Raw genomic sequence first — 21,086 nt, 5'->3', positions numbered from 1 at the left:
TTTAAAACAGTTGAGCTATATTTGCTCAGGCGGTATTTCTCACACCGTCACATACGCAGTTTGTGTGCTTTTCCCCTTACACCCTCTCTCTCCTCAGCCCCCCCCCCCCTTACCAACCCACTGAGGCCGAGGTCGTAGGTCATGGTGGGGGGATGGCCACTTTGTTCTCTCATGGGCATAGCGACAGGAAATTTAATTACAAGGCAAAACGTCGACGATATCACGATATAAATACGAGAGATGCAAACGCACATCGAACAGATGCACAGACAGAAAAAAAAGGATGTTTTTCAGGCACAAGGATGCATTTAGAGTTATCATTCTATCAAACTATAATGTTACGCATTCTTCTATTTATATATTTAAGTACCTAAGGCTGAAATAAATATGTAAACGATTATATTATCCTAATAGTTTAGTTGTAGGTTCACGTTAATATCTAAACATTAATGTGACATTTTGAGGGTGACACAAACAGTTGCAATTGTCCTCGGGTATTTGGCCTTTTATCAAGTGGACTTCTGCGATATTTGCAAAAAACTACATGTTAATCGTAAAGGATTTTCCGAAAGTGGGGTTGTGTGGAGCGGAAAATCGAATGAGTTGACTCTCGACTTGAATTCGCCACTTTAGAGCGGGAATATTCCATGTTTCATATGCCAAATAGTATGTCGATAAATTGTGTTTAAATTGCAAATTGCTACAATGGTGTTGCCAGTTGACAAAACCGAAATTCAAACTGGCAGCCGCAATGATAACAAAAGTGGAGCCGAATGGAGGGGAAATTGGTTGAGTGGGACATACCCTTGCGCACCGCAGCCCCACGCTTTTTGGCAATGGCAATTTCTGGTCTCGTTCTCATATTTGTAAATATTTGCATTTTTACGCTTGTCGCCCACTCGAGCGTGTGCAATCGAATTGCATTCGCACACACACTCACTCAACCTCTCACACACACAGAGACACACACACAGATCTGTAGCAGACCTTGTCTGTGAGTGTGTAATGGCGTGCGAACAAGATATCCTTCCGCTTTGCCACCCCATTTTCCAGCCAGAAGGAAAGCAGCAGCGGGTGTTTGACCAACATTTAAATGGACGCTTAGCTCGTTGGTAGTTAAAGAGGAAGGGGGTAGGGAGATTGCGAGTGATTTCAAGAGGAAATGGGGGCTACGAGTGGAAAACATTTCGGAAAATCGTAAGAGCGGCGGCGCAACCCATAGATACCATTAAAATCGGCTGCTGTTTCATAAAGAAAAAATATGAATATTTCGATTTAAATTAAATTAATATTGAAGCTATGGTCGCGTTTGTTTTTTCGAAAAGTTCATTATTCTATAGATTTTATGTTGCATAGTGTCTGTTTAAATAGAGCTGCATTTGTTTTCATACCGATTTGCAACTTACGTGCATTGCAAGTGACTGCCCACAAAAGAGAGTGGCAAAATGTTCGATGTAAATTGGTATAAACTAGCCAAAAATTTCAACTATAAACCTTAACATTGCACATTTTGTGTAACCAAACTCTTTTCGGCTTACCATTGTACGCCAACCATTAATTTGTAATTTCATTTCATTTTATTCGAATGCGTTCGCCTCGTTTGACATTTGCTTTTATTTTATTATTATTACTTTTTTTTTTTGACGCGACCAAAAATTTAATCAATTTCAGTTGAGCTAGGTGCAGTGAATTTTCATTTGATCAAATATTTGCATTTCACTTTAATTAGTTGCAATAATGTTGGACGCCAAATATTCAAACCAATTCCGCCAGCCAGGATAGTAATAATTCACAAGGATTCACCTCTAATTTTGTGCTAATTAAGCACTTTTGCCCGACGATGGGTGTGTGGAATTTTGCAAACTGGTATTTGTTACATTTTATGCAGATTTTTAACAATCATTTGCAAGCAACTTTATTTGTTTAGTCCTTTTTTTTTCCATTCAGAGTTTAGGGAAATGTCAGCGGAATGCAGAGGGGGCTGTGATTTTTCCGAGTGGATTGAGCGGACAAACAAACCGCTCAATTGGCGACCATTTTTCCAAGGATGCCCACACACACACACACACACACACGCACACATTCTCGTGTACGTGATTGTGTCCGTAACAACAATGCATCTACCTCCCCTTTTCCTGCCGGCACTTTGCAAATACACACCATCACATTTTGTAACCAAATCGAGGGGAATCCATTCAAATGCATTCGAAATGAGCTAATTATGCGGGGATCGCATTGAAAGGCAAACACACCAGCAAAAAAAAAATCAGCAAACGAGGGGCGATTGACAATTGACAGAGGGCAATCCCAATTCCCATTTGACTAAGTGAGTACTACTAAAGTGGTACATATTTATATAAAACTAATTATGCACTTTTGAACTGAAGCCATTAATGCTGCAAAGAACCAGCTGGTTATCTTAATCATCATAATACAATACCTTTTCATATAGATTTTCATACTAATTTATCAGTTTCTTGAGACTTTTCAATCCTGCAGCATAATTAGTCTTAAACGGCATTAAACAGCATTTTGGAGTTTTCTTATCGGCGCATTAGGACTAACATATTTTGGTATTTCATTGCAGCTTTTCCCAGCAGCCCCTTCATCATTCTCCGCACCCCGCCGAGTTTGCACTTAATCCTGCTGCCGCTTCTTGTGTTTGTTGCCTAGTTTTTGGGGCAGCCGTTTTGCAGCAAGTTGCCGGCTGACGGCTGCTGCTGGTTGCCCCATTGCCGATGTTGCAAGTTGCTGGTTGCCAGTTGCTGGTTGCCGGCTGCTGATGTTGCTGTAATGCCGTAAGCTTATAGGGCTTTAGTGGCGCTTATCACATGCCACCGGCAGCCGCTGCTTTTTGGCCCGGACCAATGTTTTCATATGCGAAACTATAAAACAACAAAATCAACATTTTATTTTTGCATATTCGTGCTGGCTTTTGATGCTGTTGTTTGCCCAAAATCACCCGCCCCCCCCCCCACCGGGCCACGCCCACCCTTTTCAATCCACCAACTTTGGCCAAACAAAGTCAAAGGATTTTTGTTTGGTTTTTTTTTTGTTTTTGTTTCCAGCATATTTTTTTTATTTGCAACTATTTCGCGGTAAGTTTATAGCGAAAACCGCAAATTGGTATGGTTTTTTTTTGCGAATTTTATTTTTAGGGCATTGTGTGCGCAAAGTTGCCCTAATTGAATAAAAATTTTGTGGTTTATTGGCCTAGCAGCAGTACTTATTTTAGATATTGATTAAAACCAAAGAACAGAGAATGCACAACTCTTGCACCGAAATTGCCACAAAGTTGTGACAAATCAATTTAAATTCATTAATAATTGAATCGCTTAGCTGGTGCGTTTGTAAATGGATTAACCTTTCTCAAAGTGAAAAACATCAATGGAAATGGCCGTGTTCCGGATGCTGCCCCTTTTGCCTCCTCGCAACGCCAGTTCATTAATATATCAAAGCTGTAATCTCATCCAGCAGTGAACCCCCATTTCCCACACATTTTCCACCAGTCATTTTCATCAGTTTTTCCCCTCCGGTTAGCACGTAAAACGCTTTTAAACGGAAACTTATAAACACAACGCGCTAATTATTTTTCGGCATGCCCGTTCTATGTTGCCATCTCTTTTTTGGCGGCTTATTGCCGTCTCCTTCTGCGGGTTGCGTAACAAAATATTCGCGTTGCGGTTGCAACGTATATGGGGGGAAAACTTATTCGCCCATTCGCAACCCACTAAGTTGTTGTCTAATGCCTCCAGACAGACATTTTCATTTTGGCTTCAGAATTTCCCAATTTTCTCTCCTTTGCTCGAGGTTAGAAATTGGTGGTAAAATGGCATATAATTTACCATTTAAAGCCGCTTTAATTATAATGGTTTTGCAGGCAACAACTGTTGTGAAAGAGGTAGTTAAAAGTCTGTTTAAGCTAGAAAAATCATGCCAGCTAAATAGCTTTAATGATAAGCTCTAAATTCAAGTTATTAAATTTGAAAGTTCGTTTAAAACTCAACTTGGTGCTAAAATGTTTGGAAGCCAAATCGATAGGGGAGATTCCCACTGGGATGTGTGAAAATTCCCAACCGTCTTCATAGTTTATGAAGTGTTTTATTCGGGCCATGAGCCATAACTGGCCAACTTGTTGTCCCCGTTCTGCTGGCTGGTCTAGATTCGCGCGAGGGGGGGGGGGTGGTGTATTAGTAGGTTTTAGGGGCTTTTTGGCGGTTTCACGGGCTCAGCGGAGACAACGTGCTCAAGACATTAGCGGGGGATTCCCTTGGCGAGCGCCTCCTCTATTGCTACTTTCCCACCAACAGAGGGCGTTTCTGTGACGGCACTTGCCATTTCCGCTTCCGCTGCACGTACGTGGCACTTGGCCTAACTACTTGCTACACAGATAGAGACCTTCGAGGTCACGCCCACACATACAGCGAGAAAAAAATTGGGTGCAAAGATAGGAAATTCGTAAATATTTACCATCTCTTAAATACTAATTATTAATTATTAAATTACTAGTAATAAATCAAATAAACAAATACTGCTAATTAGGTAAAAGTTAATTATGTGCATTAATTAAGTACAAGATAATAACTGATTTTTATAAAGTTATTCTTTAATTACTATAAATATATTGGCAATAAAAACAAACAAACAATTAATTGATAGCATTTATGTAGGCATTTTTCATTGTGGATGCAACAACACATCTTGTTGTTGCAGATGGTGTAGTATTTGCTGTCGTTGTTGTTGTCAGCTCGTTTTTGGCCCGTCGCTTATTGTAGTTAAGTTTTATGCCGCCATTTTCTTCCGCCTTGCGTGTTGCACGTACTTCGGCCCCATCTCTTTCATGTGTGTGTGAGAGTGTTTTTTTTTTGTTTTTTTTTTTTTGTATCAACATTTCCACTTCCCTGTTGCCTGCACCAACCCATTTCGACCCAATTGCCCATCCTCTCTGTGCTGCACTTAATTCCATTTTCACTTTCTTTAATGATGCTCAATTTTTTGCATCATTAATCTTTAGCGATTTTCAGCTTTGCCACTGACTGACACGGCGTCTCAACGGGGTTTTCCTGCCACTTGCCCATTTTCCATTTTCCACACCCATTTTCCGCCACCCGCAGCCGCCTCCTTTTAGTGGATGTCTCAGCTGCTTGCCCTAATAAGTACGCAACAAAATTTGTAATTACAATTTCAAGATAATTTGCCACAAGTGCTGCGAAAATCTTCATAATTCCACCATCATGGGATTTATGGGTTGAATACTCGTTTTCTTCTCCATAATGTGTGCATGAATTTCAACAATTTTTTAGTATGTGTAACATTTCATTTTACATGTGAATGCATAGACTATTTGTTGAAGAAAGTCTGCTCGAAATAAACCATATACTGCATAGCACATAAATCATTTGCTGCAAAGCACTGAAATTGTATTGAATTTTAAGAAATTACCCCCACCACATGCCACTTGCCACTTTCGATAAATCAATCGCTTAAGAATGTGGCAATTTTATTGAATTTTAAGCTGTTTGCTATTTGTGTCAACTCATTCGAATCGAATGAAAAATGAAGCCTAGGCAGAGGACCTTGATTGATGAACCCATCGATTATTAAATGCCACACTTTGAACTCCTCGCTGGCGATTTTGATGCGGTCATGGCTCGATGGACTGGAGTGCAGGACGAAATTGATTTGATTGCCTTCTCCCCCGTCTTGGTTTCCAATGCGGCGACCGCAGTTCACTGAGTTTGTGGAGGATTCGGGGGGGGATTCGGCGAGTTTCGGGGATCCAGGATCAGTATACTGCCTCCCCGAGAACTTGCATTGTTGATGCTGTTTTTTATTTCATACAATATATCCACTTTGCTCTCGTGCTGCTTCCCGCGTCGGTTTCCATTTTTTGTTTTGTTTTTTTTTTTTGGCTCGCTTGCTCGTTTTCTTTTAACAACTTTTTGCTGCTGTTTTTATTTGAAGTTTGCAATAAAATAAAAGCCACATGGAGCTGGGGGATTAGTGGGGCGGAAAAGGGGGCACGGTCAGAGGCGGGAGCAGAGAGCTTGGCCCGAATGGCCATGGCCCTCGGCCACAGACACGGAACGCGCAACTATAAAGCAAAAAACCTCATTCATATAATTTATGTGTGGCTCCCCAGGGATGGCAACGTGACACGTGTAGCATGACCGGCAATGTCCTGTGGCAACGTGATAGTTTGAGGCTCAGGCACCACGAAAAAAATTGTACAAATTATTATTAATTTTAGTTGCACTCCCTGTATAATAAATTCTGAAGCTGCCATATTGTGTGGAATAAAAGGCAGGCAATGATACTTGAAAACAGTTAAACTTTAAGTGCAAGTATTACGTTTTTATTAACCTTCCACATTGTCTCGCTTCTAAAAATGCAATTTCTTCGATTATATAGCACTGCTTCGATAGCCAAGCTTCGATAGTTATTTTTGATAATCCCAACGAGTATTCCATCTCTAGTCCATTCGCAATCCTAGCCAAGACTGCTCCTGCTTTTACTTCTGCTGGTTGCATTTTATTTTACCATTTCGTTTCGTCCACGCTTGAATTTATGAATTTCGACTCGTTGCCATTCGTTGTCCCCGCCACTCCCCCTCCTTTGCAACGCCCCCAACCCGCCATGTGGCGCATCCATTGTTGGCCCCGCACATATGCGGTTTTATATATTGACACTTAAAATTTATGGGACTTAAAATCTACAAAACGCTGCCACGTTTTGTCCTGCAAAGTTGGTTTAGAGCTCTGGGTTTCAGTTTCAGCGGAATGGAGGAAAAAGAGGGGAGGGTTGGTGTTTCAGGATTGCGTTGGGATGGAAAGTCGGTGGTCGTGCCCCTGACAAAAGCTTGGCGCGCCTTTTGTCCAAATCGGGAGGGGGGCGGTGTTTGGGAGGAGGAGAAGAAGCAGTCAAGGCTGTGAGAAGTCAGTTGACAGGAGTGTGGAAAGTGCAAAAACTAAGCAGCAAATCGTGTGTGAAATTAACCGGCTTGCCGCAGCCAGAACAGCCCTACCCCACCCACAAGAAGTGGTCTTTGAAAAAAAAAAAAAGTACGACAGACACACCAATTGAAATGCCTCCGAATGTGTGCAAAAGTGTCAAAATATTTGTTGCTCTTCGAAGCTGAAAACTGCACTAACTGCGGTGCCAGACTGGCTTATGATGGGTTAATAACCTAAGCTTAGATGCATTAAATTAACAAATATAGCCAAAGGGCTAGTATTGTTCATTTTGCTTATCAATTATCCCTTATCCATTGGCAAACTTAATCTGACCAGACTGTTCCACAACAGCCTTCCAAACTGAGCTGCCAACTCATTTCAAATGCATGCTTCCTCCTGGGTAAAAGTTTCTTTCCTTTCCGATTTCCTTTCTTTCTTTCTTGCTCTGCTAATTAAATATAACTTAAAGTCTATCAAAAACAAATTAATCATTTAACAGCCGCAAATTGCCAGAAGTGCGGCTGCCAGAAGTGGTTACTTCTGGGTGGCAACTTTGGCAAATGGGCGCCTGGGACTGAGACTGAGAGGGCATCAGTTGGATGGCGGCGGTTGCCTTGGTTTATTCAACGGAACAAAAGAAGCCAAGCCAAAAAGCTGGAGGCACTTTCTATTTCATTTTCATTGCTGATTTCATTCAGTTAATCAGCTTATTGAACTTGAGGTTCACTGCCTGGCTGTGGGCCAATCTCCTGGAAAAGCCGGGCTGGCAAAACGAAAAGTTGGCAATTGGGGATTTGGTTTTTAAGCAGTTGCAGCTGCTGCTTTGGAAGAAGAACTCAAATCAAATTCAATTTGCCAGCAAGCGAGCGAGAGAGAGAGAGAGAGAGAGAGAGCTAAAGAGAGAGACAGTCAGATGTGCGCCAGCTGTGGCAACTCTGGCTGGCTCTCGAAGTTCAATTAATTGCAAAATGAGCTGAAGTCGGCTTTACTTTTCGGTGCAAAAAACCAGCAACTACCCACCAATCCTCCGCACATTTCAACCCACAATAATTGTTATAAATTGTGATGGCCAGATTATCACTCACCTGAGTTGGTTGAGTGGACAGCAAGTCGATTTGCTCCTCATGCTGCTGCTGCTGCTGGGCAAGTGCTGCCGTGGGTGTCAGATGTTGCTGCTGCTGCTGTTGCTGTTGCAGCTGCTGCTGCTGTTGCTGCTGTTGCTGCTGCTGCTGCTGAAACTGCTGCTGGTAGTGCTGCTGCTGCTGGTATTCATATTGCTGCTGCATTTGGTATTGCAATTGCTGGTACTTCAAGTGTTGCTGCTGTTGTGGTTGTAGCTGCTGCTGCTGCTGCTGCTGCTGTTGTCCATGCACCATGCAGCAGCAATAGAGAACGATTGCCAGCAATTGAATCGCATTGGCAACACTGCGTGCTGCTTTATTTATTGCTGACGACGGCATGTTGCCGCTCCTCTGCGTCTATGGAGTGGCGGATATGTATCTGTATCTGTACGTATATTCGTATCCGTATCTTCGCTCACGCTATTCTATTTGTGCCAAGTATGCAACACTTTGGTTTGCCGCTGTGTTTTCCTGTCTCTGGTTTCTGGATTTGGATTTCCTCGCCTCCAACAGTTGCAAGTGTTTTTGCTCCTGCCCCACTGGAAGAAAAACATTTGTTGAACGAGTGAGTAGAGCGCAAATAAATACAGCTTGTTCTTAAGTGTCAGACATATAGGGATACATTTGTGAGTGTTTCGAATATAGGGGAATTTGCCAAATAGCTGCTTTAATGCTTATCACAAAAAAAAAGTAGCACTATGCATAGGCAAAAACTCAACATTTGATAATAACTAAATAACTTTTAGATATTCTTCTAGATAATTCTTAAGAATATTCTCCAGTCTGTGATGTTAAGATTCTTCACTTAATACATTTAAAATTTAAAAAATGTAAAAAAAAAACTGACTTCTAGACTTTTTCTCCAATTTGGCCTACGAATTTGTTGCTGGTGCAAGTTAATGGAATTTTTAAGCACCATTTCGAGTAGTTGGGGCATGTATCATCTTAATATTCCATGGCAATAATTGTGGCCACAAATGGAAATGGCCACAGCAAACGCAAACGCATAGCGAACATAAAAAAAAGAAATGGATAGGAAACAACGAAAAGAAACGCGGCAATTAAAACAAAAGAAAATGGCAAATAATGAGTGCCAATTGGCAAAATGTCTGCGTGCAAAAATCAAAAATATGATTTTTCCATAATGAATGCACAAGTCGAAATGAAAAAACAAAACCATTTTCTTTCTTTTGCGCAGAAGAAAGGCGATGAAGAAATCAATTTCACTTTTCAATTAAATGCGGAGTAAAAGCGGATGATGGTGTTAATGATGAAGATGAGCGCCGATATTGAATTTTTCAATATCTATGCAATAAAAGTTGCTGCGAAAATTGCACTTTGCTGCGGCTAATGCCAAAGGGGGCGTGGCAATAATGGCTGCAAAAGGAGAGCCGGCAGCAATTACATGCCTCTCGCTCGCTCACTATCGCCCCTTCTCGCTCGGGCGCCTCTTCAGCAGCTGCATAATCATAAATTTTACACACAGAAAACGAAGCCCAAATGAATAATCTCATGTAAGTTAAGAATTCAGATTTTCCTTATTTTTCTGTTAAAAAAAATAATAAAATTATCAAATACTGGAACCTTAATTGCAACAAAATGCTGCAAACTACACAAGAATTTAATTGTTTATTACAAGAGCTTTACATTCGAATCGAATGCCATATTTTGGTCATTATTGTATTGACTTTTTCGCCCAAAATATTTGCACATCCGCAAAGGACAAGCAGGCAAACAAAATGCTGTTGAAAAAATAAGAACAATTTAATGCTGGATATGATGATATGAATGTACATATGTATACAAACTGCATTGCCATGCAAAAATTCACTGGCTGCGTAAAATTAAATTTATTTTACTGGCCCAGAATGCAAAAATAAATGGGAATCTCAACATTTCGATGGCCAACAACTTTTGACTGCGTTAACAAACTTGTTTTTACCGCTGCTCCTGTGCTGCTCCTACAGTGAAGCCCGCCCTTCAATGGCATTTCCCCTCTTGTTTGGTGTCAATGATAGCGTGAATGATACTTTGTGTACACACTTCATTTGCACAAGTGTCCGTTGGCCGCAGAGCAATGATCATTCGAGTTGAATGGCAGACATGATGGCGCACAGACCCCTCTCTATCACCGCCCATCCTGTAAAGTGGCCCAATAATCATCGTCATTACGCCAATCAGCGAGTGGGTTGATTGCGAACCAAGGTGGGCAATCATAAAAAATATTGCCAATACAAAAGGACCACCAGTAAGCCAAGCCGTACAATGAATAAAATCCATAAATTGCCTACAGCAATGTTGCCAGTGTATTCATTCAGACATGGAGTGTTTTTTATAAAACAGTCTACAAATCAGTCGCCCTTTTAAAGACTTAAATTGTGGACACTATAGTCTGAAAGGATTACAAATTATTTACAGAAAAGAATAAAAAAAAGAATTACCTATTTGAAAACAAAACGAAAACCGGTTTGTCTGAAAAGAAAACTAAAGAACACAACAACAGCGTATGAATATTTATGATTTTATGGACTATCTAACTTTAAAGTTGAAATGTTCGCAGACTAAAAATAGAAGGGCGTTTAAATAAAGTATTACCATCAAATATTGTTGGAGAAAATTGGTTTCGCTTGTTTCGCTTTAAATCACTACAAACCGTGCCGCGTTTATAGCAACCCTCGTAAAATTGATAAACAATAAATGGCGGGAGGACCAACACTTGTTTCCACATTGGCTACGCCACCAGTATTACGTAATGTCCCCATAACCTGCCAACCATAAAGTATTTTAATGGGGGGCCCAGAACTCAACAAGACGCGTTCCAGAACTCAAAATCCGATGGGGTCGTCTGGCGTTTTATGCTGCTGCCAAAAAAAAAACAGAAAACAAGTAAAGATTTCGCCGCTGCTGGCCACAAAAATCGAGCGAAAAATTGCAAGCGAAGTGTAAAATTTATGATAAAAACGTGCGACGCTGATAAGAATGTCCTGGACAAGCGGAAGTAGCTGCAGGAGCAAACCGGATGTGGGTGGATGTAGTCGTTCTCGACGCCGGAAGTGGGCAAAAAGCAATGCTAGGCAAATGAACGCTACTCAAAGCCAGCCAAAAGGGGGGCGTGGCACCTTGTTGCTCGTTAGTGAAATAGTTGCGAATTCCTCGTTCTGTTGGATTTACGCCTATGATACAGGATAGGCAACAAGATATCCCTTCTAGCACAGCCATTCAAATACCCTACAATATTTACCATTTTTATTTCATTAATATAACCATAAGCTGTTTTACTTGCAAAATGCAGTGAGCCATAAATCCCTTGGCGGATCACAAATGTTTCCGGCTCTTCCGGGCAATTAAGCGCATCGTAAGAGCGAAAGAGACCAAGGATGAAGAGTGAAGAACGCAGGAAGAAGGACAAAGTCGAGACAAGGAATTCGCGACTTGTGAGCGTCAGGTGGCGCCAATTGGTCTTATCCTTCGGTCAATGCAATCAGGCTCGATGAGATCTGAAAAGAGAATGCCGCAGTAAGGCGGCGCACAAAGGGCATGAAAAGCGGATGAAAAGTGGGATGGCTTGCGGAAAATGCTGCTACTACTGTTGTTGTTGCCTTGTGCAACCGTGTGTCGATTCCATGTGCCTTAGGCCAGCTGCAGCATATTTTCCACTTGCCGATTTCAGGTGAACGAAGGGCGAAGAGCCGATGGCCGGCGGCCAGCTGCATTGCTGTTTTGATTAAAAGCATCCGGCCTTTGAGCTTCGCCAGCAGAAGGAGTCGCAGGACTACTCAGCACCTCCTCCCGCTAACGTTTCGATGGCTCCTGTTGTGTGTGTGTGTCTAATTTGATTTGCATTCCAACAAATTTCGATCTCACACCGTTTCAGGGCATTGGCCATTTGGCACAAAGAGCGCCAAACTCAAATGATGTCCTGCCGAGCACGTGGCTGCACTGAGAAAAACTATTCACAAGTTAGGCAATGCAGATTATGCAGACTTGAAGCAAGTTCCCAGATTTCTAGTTTGTATTTTAATTCACGGAAATTATGACTCCATTTAATAATGGATAAGAATGTTTCTAAGTCCTAGAGTTTCCTCTCGGTGCACTCATTGGAATGCTCGCTGTTCACTATCATCTTTAGGATTTGCCTGGCCCGGATACGGATGAGCTGCTCGCTAGCCGGAGTTCACCGCCTCAATCGGCGTGAATTTAACCTTTTTGGCCAAGTGCCCGAATTGTGTCATCTTCGCTTTTGTCGTCTAGTCGGTCTGCTATTTTTATGGTGTCAAAACGTTGCGTATACGCAGCGTGGCATAATTTATGCATGAATGCGACTGCAGTCGGTACGGTTGGGGAAATATGTGAGTTATGGCAGATGCTGGCCAAAAACGAGGCCAAAAGCAAAGGCCCATAACCATTCAAAATGTTTGACAGCCAAGGCGATGGGAATTCCCAAAACTAATCAGCAGGAAAAACGTGGCCAGCTCGCATTCAGCCACGAAATAAGCGGGTTACATTACTTTTTTCAGCTCGAAAGGAATCATAGATTGTTAGAGGAATGTGGCACACTTGGGTTCGTCGCTCGTCAGCTGTGGGGCATCAAATAATAACACGCATTTCCAATGGATCCGTGCTGTTGTAAACTTGTCCCATAAACAGGGGGCCAGAATGGAGCCGGAAAGTGCACAAAAAACCATTAATCAAATGAGACCCTCTTCTTGTGTGTGTGTGTGTGTGAGAGGCAGGAAACGGAAGTGTTACACTAAGCCATTTTGTCTGTACGGTTGTCAAGCGAACGAAAGTTCCTGACGAAGCACTGGATACCCTTAACCTCCTGGGAAGCAGCAGAGAATTATGGGAATTTCGAACAGGAGAGTGGGAAAAATGGAATTTGAAAAGGAGGAAAGGAAATGTGGATACAGGGAAAACGTGATGAGTAATGAAGAGCAGACGGAAAAGGAACCCGAACGGAGCTGGTCAAATATTTGCCTAACTTTCACGTAATTTGTATAGTTTAATTACAAGAATGTTAACTACTTTTCTATATTCATATTAATAAGCAACGCAGTGTTTTAAGTGCAATTATGTGAATACCTTCTCTTGTGGCCCCAAGTTATAATTCACACTTGTGTGCTGGCTTTAACTTTTATCTCGACACCACCAAATTCCCTCAACCCATCGAAATCGGCCATCTCGTTATGGCCATAGGCCAAATCCGAAGCCGAATGCAAAAACTAAAGCCAAAACTTTTTGTTTGGCTATTTGTTGCTGTTGTAGTCGACTGGCCATCATGGCACGCACGCACTAATAGATGCAAATACATACATTAGAACATCGACAAGCACACAAGTGCACTGAGAGAAATCGGTGTAGATACGGGTAAAGCAAAAGATACCTTACAAGCACTCATGCTCATTTACAAACGTAATATGTTTCATTGTTACATTCTTTATCTTTACATACTCTTGCAAACATAATGTTGTAGCTTGTAGCTTTTTTTTTTCAGTGCACACTCAAACTCTCACAGAGTTGCCGTGTCGCAAGTGAATGGGGAACATGTGTTTGCGCATTTAGTTTCCTTCTCCGCTGGCTCAACGCAACTTGATGAAGTGCAAAAAAAAAATAATAAGGAAAAACACAGGTGAGACAGGTAAAAAAAAAGGGGGGATTATGGGGCCAAAAGTTGAAGCTGACAGCTTTCAAGTGAGCCAGCCACAAAATATTTGGACGACTTAAAGAGCTGAGCTCGATTTAAGTAATCCCAATAAATATGTCGCCAATTTTGGTGAAAGCCCAAGGGGAACGCAAGATTGAGTTGCCTTGCTAAATAGTCGGATTTTCTGCTTGAAAACGATCCATTTTCACTACGATTTAATTAACTAGTTTTCTTTTCGCACAACTTTTCCCCCCAACTAACCGATGAAATAATCTCAAATCAAATGAAGATCTTTAATTTAAGTCCGCAACGAAATTTTAATCAACGTGTAATCTATTGAAATCGCAACTTTTTAATCATATTTACGAACATGAAAGGGGATAAAAGCTCTATCATTTTTGTGCTCTTGTTCATGTTTAGGCAATTTATGGATTTATGCAGAGTATGTTTTTCGCGTTTTTTTTTCCATTTTCTGCTTGTGTATTTTTAGTTCGTGATAATTAAAAGGCAATTTTAATGCTCCGCTGCATTTGCTGGCTGGAAAATGAGTGAGACTTTCGATTTTCGGATTGCAATTTTCCAACAATTTCGCCGTCGACTTTGGCAACAAAAAGGTAATTCAATTAAACCAAAACCTAATATTGTCGATCGATTATTGCAATATTCATTACGAAATGCGCTTCATCAAATATGCATAAATTAGGCCATCCGAATGGCGTTTATAAATGCAGATATATCTGCCAGTTTATGTCAAGTGTCAGAAATGTCGGAATGTTTGACAATTTTGCTTGTCCTCTGTGCGATTTGTTATTTGTTTATTGTTCAATTGAAAATTTTTCAACTGCGAAATATTGCATAATCTCCAGCTATACTTCCTTCAATCCGTTTACGTTTTAATTACAAAATTAATATCAATTATGCCACCTGGCCTCGATGCAAATCTGTAAATCTATTTTGCATAAATGGCCAACTATGTGGCCAAGTTTTCGTTGAAATGGTAGTGCATTTGTGCTCAACAGTTTATCCTTTAAAAGGAATGGTTTGATTTTTGCCAGCAAATTAAGTCATTAATTGGATAAACCATTTGCAGTTATTATAATCTAGTTTCTTGGCATTGCGAATTTGAAACTGGCCAACAGTGTTAATAAAATAGGACTAATTATACGGAATGATATCAAATCTGATAGATGATGGAATATATTTATTGGCAATTGTTAATTTAAATTGCAAACGAGTAGATCAAGTGTTTGTATTGGTCAATCAAATTTCAAGTACCAATAAACAACTAAAAAAGATATTAAATTGTAATTTGAATTGCTTCGCCCAACCCAACGACTTTTCACTTCTTTTTTGCGACTTTTAAGTGATTTTCAAATTTTATCCCTCTTTTTTTTTTTTGACTCGAAATTGACATTTCATTTAATTTGGCAACGACAAAATTTTATTGTCATTTCATTTGATTAAAAATTTCATAATGTGAGCCAGAGTAGCTTTTTTTATTCATTTTTTCCTTGCTGCTGCTGTGGGATATTTTGTCAACACACAATAAAAAAAAAATAATAATAATAAAACAGCAGTCGCGGCTGGGAAAAGTGAAAATCTAAAATTTTTGGCCCGCAGGCGACGAAGCTTTGAGTGCGTTGGTGTGTGTGCGTTTTGGTGTCCTCCGGAAAAGCAGGCAAAAAACGATGAAAATTAATAAAAAATAAAGCAAAAAAAAAGTGAGATAACAAAAAAATGAAATTGTGCCGCAGTATTTGCGTTTGGCGGCATTTTTCCGCTGTTGTCCGTCTCTTTGGCGCGTTTTCACATTTTTCCCCCTCCTCCCCCCCCTTCCAGCCATCACATTTTCCATCGCTTTTCCACCCACCACCTGCAAGTTGTTTTTGTTGTTGGTGGTGGTGCTGCTGCACATGGCGCTCTGCTGATGGCTTCATTCAGTTGCCCAATTCTTTTTTGTTTATCTTTTCAGTCTGTTTCAGCATTTTCACTCGCTTGGTTTGATTTTTGTTTTTACATTTAGATGGAGTTTTAATTAAGAATTTCCATATTAATTCGATTTGGTACAAACAAATAAGGCTATCAGTGAATTTCCAATAATTAGTTTAGAGCAGAGCAAAGTTGGCTACTTATATTCAATGTTTATTTTGCTATCGCACTTTCAACAACCTTTGAACTGCAAGCTGCACATTTCGTTTGACAAGCTCGTGCGATTTTCCATGTAAATAGCCTGCGGGCCATTCTTTTTTTTTGAGTTTTACCAGATTTTTGGCCGCTTCAACAGCTTGTTGACGAGATTCCCCCAAAAGCAGCCATCAGGTTTGCCATCGGCATATCGCTCCGTTTGCCAGATTCCTCGGGCAAGCATTTTTCGCATATTTCGCCCATATTTTCATGTTCGCATTCAAACGAAATCCTTTTGATATTGGCCTAGCCAGCAGCACCACCTTCTTCCTTCTTCCCTACATTTTTTTTATTTTTTATTTTTTTTTTTCACTCTCCCCTCGTCAACGTAATCGTCCTGTGAGCGCCATGGCTACCACCGGGTCCTTCGGAAAGCTTAACGATTTCATTAACAAGGACACACAATGGCAGCTGATTGTTGTCGTGCTGCTGCTGCTGTCACAAATTTCACTGGCAATTAGCAGAAAACCGAAAAACGCACAAAAAAGCAAAAAAAAGCAAAAAAAAAACAGCAACAGCAAAAATTACTAAACAAAAATGAAACGCTTAACCGGTTTAATTAGGGGCGCCCAAACTGGAGATGAAGAAAAGCGAAGGCCGAGCATCCACAGCAAATTGTTTTCATTTTTCCCCTCACAACAGCAACAGCAATAACCAAACAGCAAGCTGGCAAATTGGCAAACTCGTCACGCCGGCACAAGAAAATCAAACAAAACACCAACAGAAACTTTCGCTAAAAATAAATACAACGAAACATACAAAAAAAAATGGTAAGAAAAAAATTAAAAATAAAATAGTAAGGCAACACGAACCAGTCACACACGCCGTCCAGTTGAACAAATGTTGCAAGTTTCCATCGGTTGCAATAAATATCGCAGCTCGTTATTGAAAGACCAACAATAACGAAACACTTTGCTTGCCACAAAATGTTCCGTTTAGGTTGCTTATGATTTTTCATAGAATTAATACTGAAGAAATATTGCGATTCTCGCTGCTTACTATAATTCTGCAAAAGTGGCGGATTTCCATCGGTTGCAACATATGAAGCAGGTTGTTATTGAAAGCACATCTTTCAAAAGAAATATTAGCAAATCTATGACAGCTTGTTTGCTGACAAATCAGTAGATCAGTAAATATGTTAGAAAAGTACAAAAAAGGATAAAGTAATAATAACACATTTAAACCATGTGCATAAAAAGTTGTGGGCTTAAAAATACGTAGTATTCTATTGACATATTAAGAAACATACCGAACGTATTCTATGCAGTTGCAATTTGCTTCGCTTGCAATTATTGTTGAAACTGGTAACTAGCTCTTTTTTGGGAAGTCCATCTAATGCTGCAGCTTTGAAAACGAATTTCTGTTTTCAATTTCAAAAGAAGTCCAGCAAATGCTGCACGTTGGCTTGGCTGTTCTTTTGGACGCTGACTTAATGCTCATGCACCACACAACACAGCAACAAAAAACAAATAAACAAATGGTCGGGCACGTGACAATGCAACACAAACGAAAACCAAAACAAAACACTCAACAGTCGCCCGGTCCTTCGAATCGATTTGAGAAAAACGCGCGCGGAAAACTCAAAGTTCGAGACTCAAACTCAAAACCGCTTGTGGCCCAAAGTCAAAGTCAAAAAAACACGCAATTTATGTTGCTAGTTGCTGCTGGCTGTGGCACGTTGCTGGCTATTGCAAGTTGCAAGTTGCTATTGCTGTTTGCCGCCCGAGAGACACGAGACACACACGGTGAGCGCTCGCTTGCAACTGAAGTTGCCGTCTGATAATGCCGCCTGTGTTTCCCGACTTGCCGAGCGCCATTTCCCGAAGCCGAGCTCCATTTGCCGAAGCGCCGAACTGCGGCACGAGGCGGCACGCACAGTCGTCTTGCCACTTTTCCTCGCTTTTCGTCGTCTTCATCGACAGCGGCGATGCAGCAGCGTCTGCATTTTCCCCTTTTGGGCGTGTGGTGAAAACTTGCGCCAAAATATGACCAAGCCGGTGCCGCCATTCACTCCTCACCATTGCCCACTTTTTCCAAAAAACCAAGCCACCCAACGTCAAACAGCCTTGAAGGCAAAGTGATGTTTTCGAAGCGGCTCAAATGATTGCCGCCATTTCCCCGTTTCGCGCATCTTTTTGGCCGAAAAGTTTGAGGGCATTGCAAATGAACTACAGACATACATATATGCAAAATATTGCCATAGTCCGGAGAATAAACTCTTGAAATAATGTACTTACTATATATGGATATGTTCATCGGTGAAAGCAGCTTGTGATTGTAAAATGAAAAACAATGCAGACATGACGACACTTCGCTGAAAGTCAAAAACCAAAGTGTTGTAACTTTTTTTAACATTGCCGCGAGGAGCTGGCAACCTGTCCGATAGACGCTGACAGGGCTGCCAACCTGGTCTTGCCCGCAAAGTGCTGACAGCCAGCCAACAAGAGGGCAAGTTATTATCGGTAAGTAAGCTGGGTTCCGCTGGCAATTTCGACAACTTGTCCTCATCCATTCACGGTCAGCTTAGGACGCGCACCTTTTTCGGGATTTCGGTGTTTTGCTCTCCGTTTGCTGTGTCTGTTTTGGGTTCAGGCGGAGATTGTGACCGAGACTATGGAGACTGGGGGGAGACCCGAGATGCCACAAATCCAGACGCCCCCGAGAACTCTAAGCCAATTCAAGGACACGCGGACAGAGGACACGCGGCCAAAAAGCCAAAAACAGCCATACAACCAAACCAGATGAGGCCAGACACCCACTAAACACACACACACAAGGAAAACGTGAATCCAGTGACTGGTGGAAAGGAGTCACAAATCCGGGGGACAGATAAGAGTCTCCGACGGCATTTGGTAGCCGGATTTTTAGGGGTCACTTTGGTACCATGTTGGGTGCACTTTTATCCGTCCTGCCGCTGGATCCTCTTTATTTTCCTCGGCTTCCTTGTCGCTCTCAATTTCGTGCACTTGTTCCGCCCGTCTTCATTGCCAGCCAGCTCTTCGATGGGAAACGCCGTGCTTTTCACCTCCTTTTACCCAGACCCAAATCTTTGACAAATGTAAACAGTCGTCGTCGTATAGCCGGTGGGTTAGGCAGTGCACTGAAAAAAAAGTAAGATATCAAGTAAGATATCACTTAAAGAACTGTGAAAATGCTTTTGTTTAATATTAGATAAATATTTAATTATAATATATATTTACAATTTTGTTGTTAGTTCCGTTTCAAAGTTTTACGCGCAAGCAACTATTGCATTTGCATACCCAATTTCGCTCAGTGCTTTTTCGCAGGCAATGCGGGCTGTGCTTTTCCCTGCTGTTTTCCCTTTGGCTCACACTCGCTTTTCCTTGATTGTGTTCGGTCGGTGTTTTATTTTCCCCCGGTTGCAACTTTAGATTAGAGTTAATCAGCTTAGCGTGTCAGTTTGACTATTAGGTGCTATGTTTTCGTTCGTCAAAGGATTTGATGCAGGATGGGTCAACTGGCAGGTGGTGGTGTTAATTATGATTTGCGCCAACCAACGCCAGCAAACAAACAGCAGGATGCCAGCTTTCGGAATTTCGCGCACACATATCCACAATTAATATACGTTTATGCCACCAAGCTAATTATTACTATTACTATTTAGGTGAAATGGAAAACATAAACATATACAGACATGGAAGGTCGAAATGAAAATTCATAGTGGTAATATGATTGATTTCCCAAATGAATGACTATCAATTTGAAGCCAGTTTTTTTTTTTTTCGAACTGAAGTTGATTTCTACTAGAAAGTGAGCCTACGCCTCCGATGCTCCACTAACCATTTTCACCAGAAAAACTTGGCTTTCCACGACGAACAGGATTTTCGAGTTGGTCGCCGGGAAAGCAAGCGAACAACAGCTGTTGCAAGTGCAAGTGCAAGTCGCTCATGTCGCTCATGTTGCTCATGTTGCTCATGTTGCATTGATTGCCATTTCGGCATTAGTTTCAATTCATTTCGCTTTGAGTGTGATGGATGGCATCGGCGACAGCAAACGAACGTGGTCCAAAGTCGGGCCATCAATTGTACATTCCGCCGGCTTTTAATGCCAAAACAATTGTTGCTCAAAATATATAAATGTTGTATATCATTGCGACCAGACAATGCAGGAGAAAAACCCGATCAAAAAAAAAAAATCAAATCGAATCGTATCGAAGCGAATTGAATCGAGGCAAAATTGAATTGCAGTCAAGACGACGTAGAGTCGTCGAGTGGAAAGAAGGCCAGAAAATGCGAGCAACTTGAGCAAAATGCTGGAAATGGCCAAGCAATCAGATGGCCATTGTACATTTGTTGTTGTTGGCGGTGGTGGTGCGTCATGGGGGGTTCAATTGTGAAGTTGGGGGTTTTTTTTATTTTTTTTTTTTTGGAAAATCGAGCAGCCTCTCTGTTTCCCCTTGACAAATGTGCCGTTCAAATGCTGTGGACGCCATTTAATTGCCAACATTAATTGGCACACTACGTAGTGGCCACACTCCTTCGATTTGGAACTTCTATAGCTCCTCAGACCGTAGACTCCCCCACTTGTGCCAGCTTTTCCCTAGCTTTTCCCCAGCTTTCCCAACTTTTCCCCGGCGCACCAGCCAAAGCAAAGTGGTCGAACAGATTTTGATGCTTTTATAAATGGCACGTCAAATTGTTGTTCAATGATTTCCAATTGACTTATTGCCGCAGAATTCAATTGAGTCGTCAGTCTCTGGTTTTCCTGCTCTTCACATTTTTTGTTTTTCTTCTTATTTTATTTTTTTTTTTTTTTTGTTTTGTGTTGCTCCGAACTGCATTTTGGGTTCATTTCGAATATTTAAGCCACACAAGTCAGCATTTTATATGGCCACTGATTGGACGAGTCATCGTGACCAAGTGAAAGTCTAAAAGATCACTTGAGCGCCAGGAAGTGGGAAAACAAATGGTGAACACAGGTATTCAAATATTTTTGCTGAGAAAGTTAAACACAAGGTCGAAGCAATTAGATGCTTGTTAAACTCCGACTAAAATCAGCCTGTATTTAAAAATCAAAACATGGCAATTACAGTTGAACAAAAAGGTTTTTTTTTTGGGTTTTTTTTTTTTGTTAAACTATAATTGCCAAACCCTTTCGTAGCGCCATTCAATCGGTTGCCAGGCTGACACAATTTGTGAATAAAAATAATAGCGTGTTTTCAAT

The 21,086-nt window shown here is 41.2% G+C and overlaps 1 protein-coding gene across 3 annotated transcripts in view; it reads right to left on the bottom strand.

Moving 5' to 3' along the window:
* CG14431 (uncharacterized protein) overlaps positions 1-17,696 on the bottom strand; it is a 60,553-nt gene extending 42,857 nt beyond the window's left edge. For all 3 annotated transcript variants that reach the window (NM_001298044.1, NM_001382030.1, NM_132141.5), the window contains exons 1-2: positions 17,152-17,696; positions 8,039-8,613 (exon numbers count right to left, since the gene is read on the bottom strand). In NM_001298044.1, coding sequence (NP_001284973.1) covers positions 8,039-8,413 — 375 coding nt within the window. In that variant the 5' untranslated portion in view covers positions 8,414-8,613; positions 17,152-17,696. The remainder of the gene's footprint in view (positions 1-8,038; positions 8,614-17,151) is intronic.
* Between the last annotated feature and the right edge of the window lie 3,390 nt (positions 17,697-21,086).

Source organism: Drosophila melanogaster, chromosome X (genome assembly GCF_000001215.4).
Source record: "Drosophila melanogaster chromosome X".
Lineage (NCBI taxonomy): Eukaryota > Metazoa > Arthropoda > Insecta > Diptera > Drosophilidae > Drosophila > Drosophila melanogaster.
The sequence above is the reverse complement of the archived record's forward strand: the minus strand, read 5'-3'. Positions and strand labels throughout refer to the sequence as shown.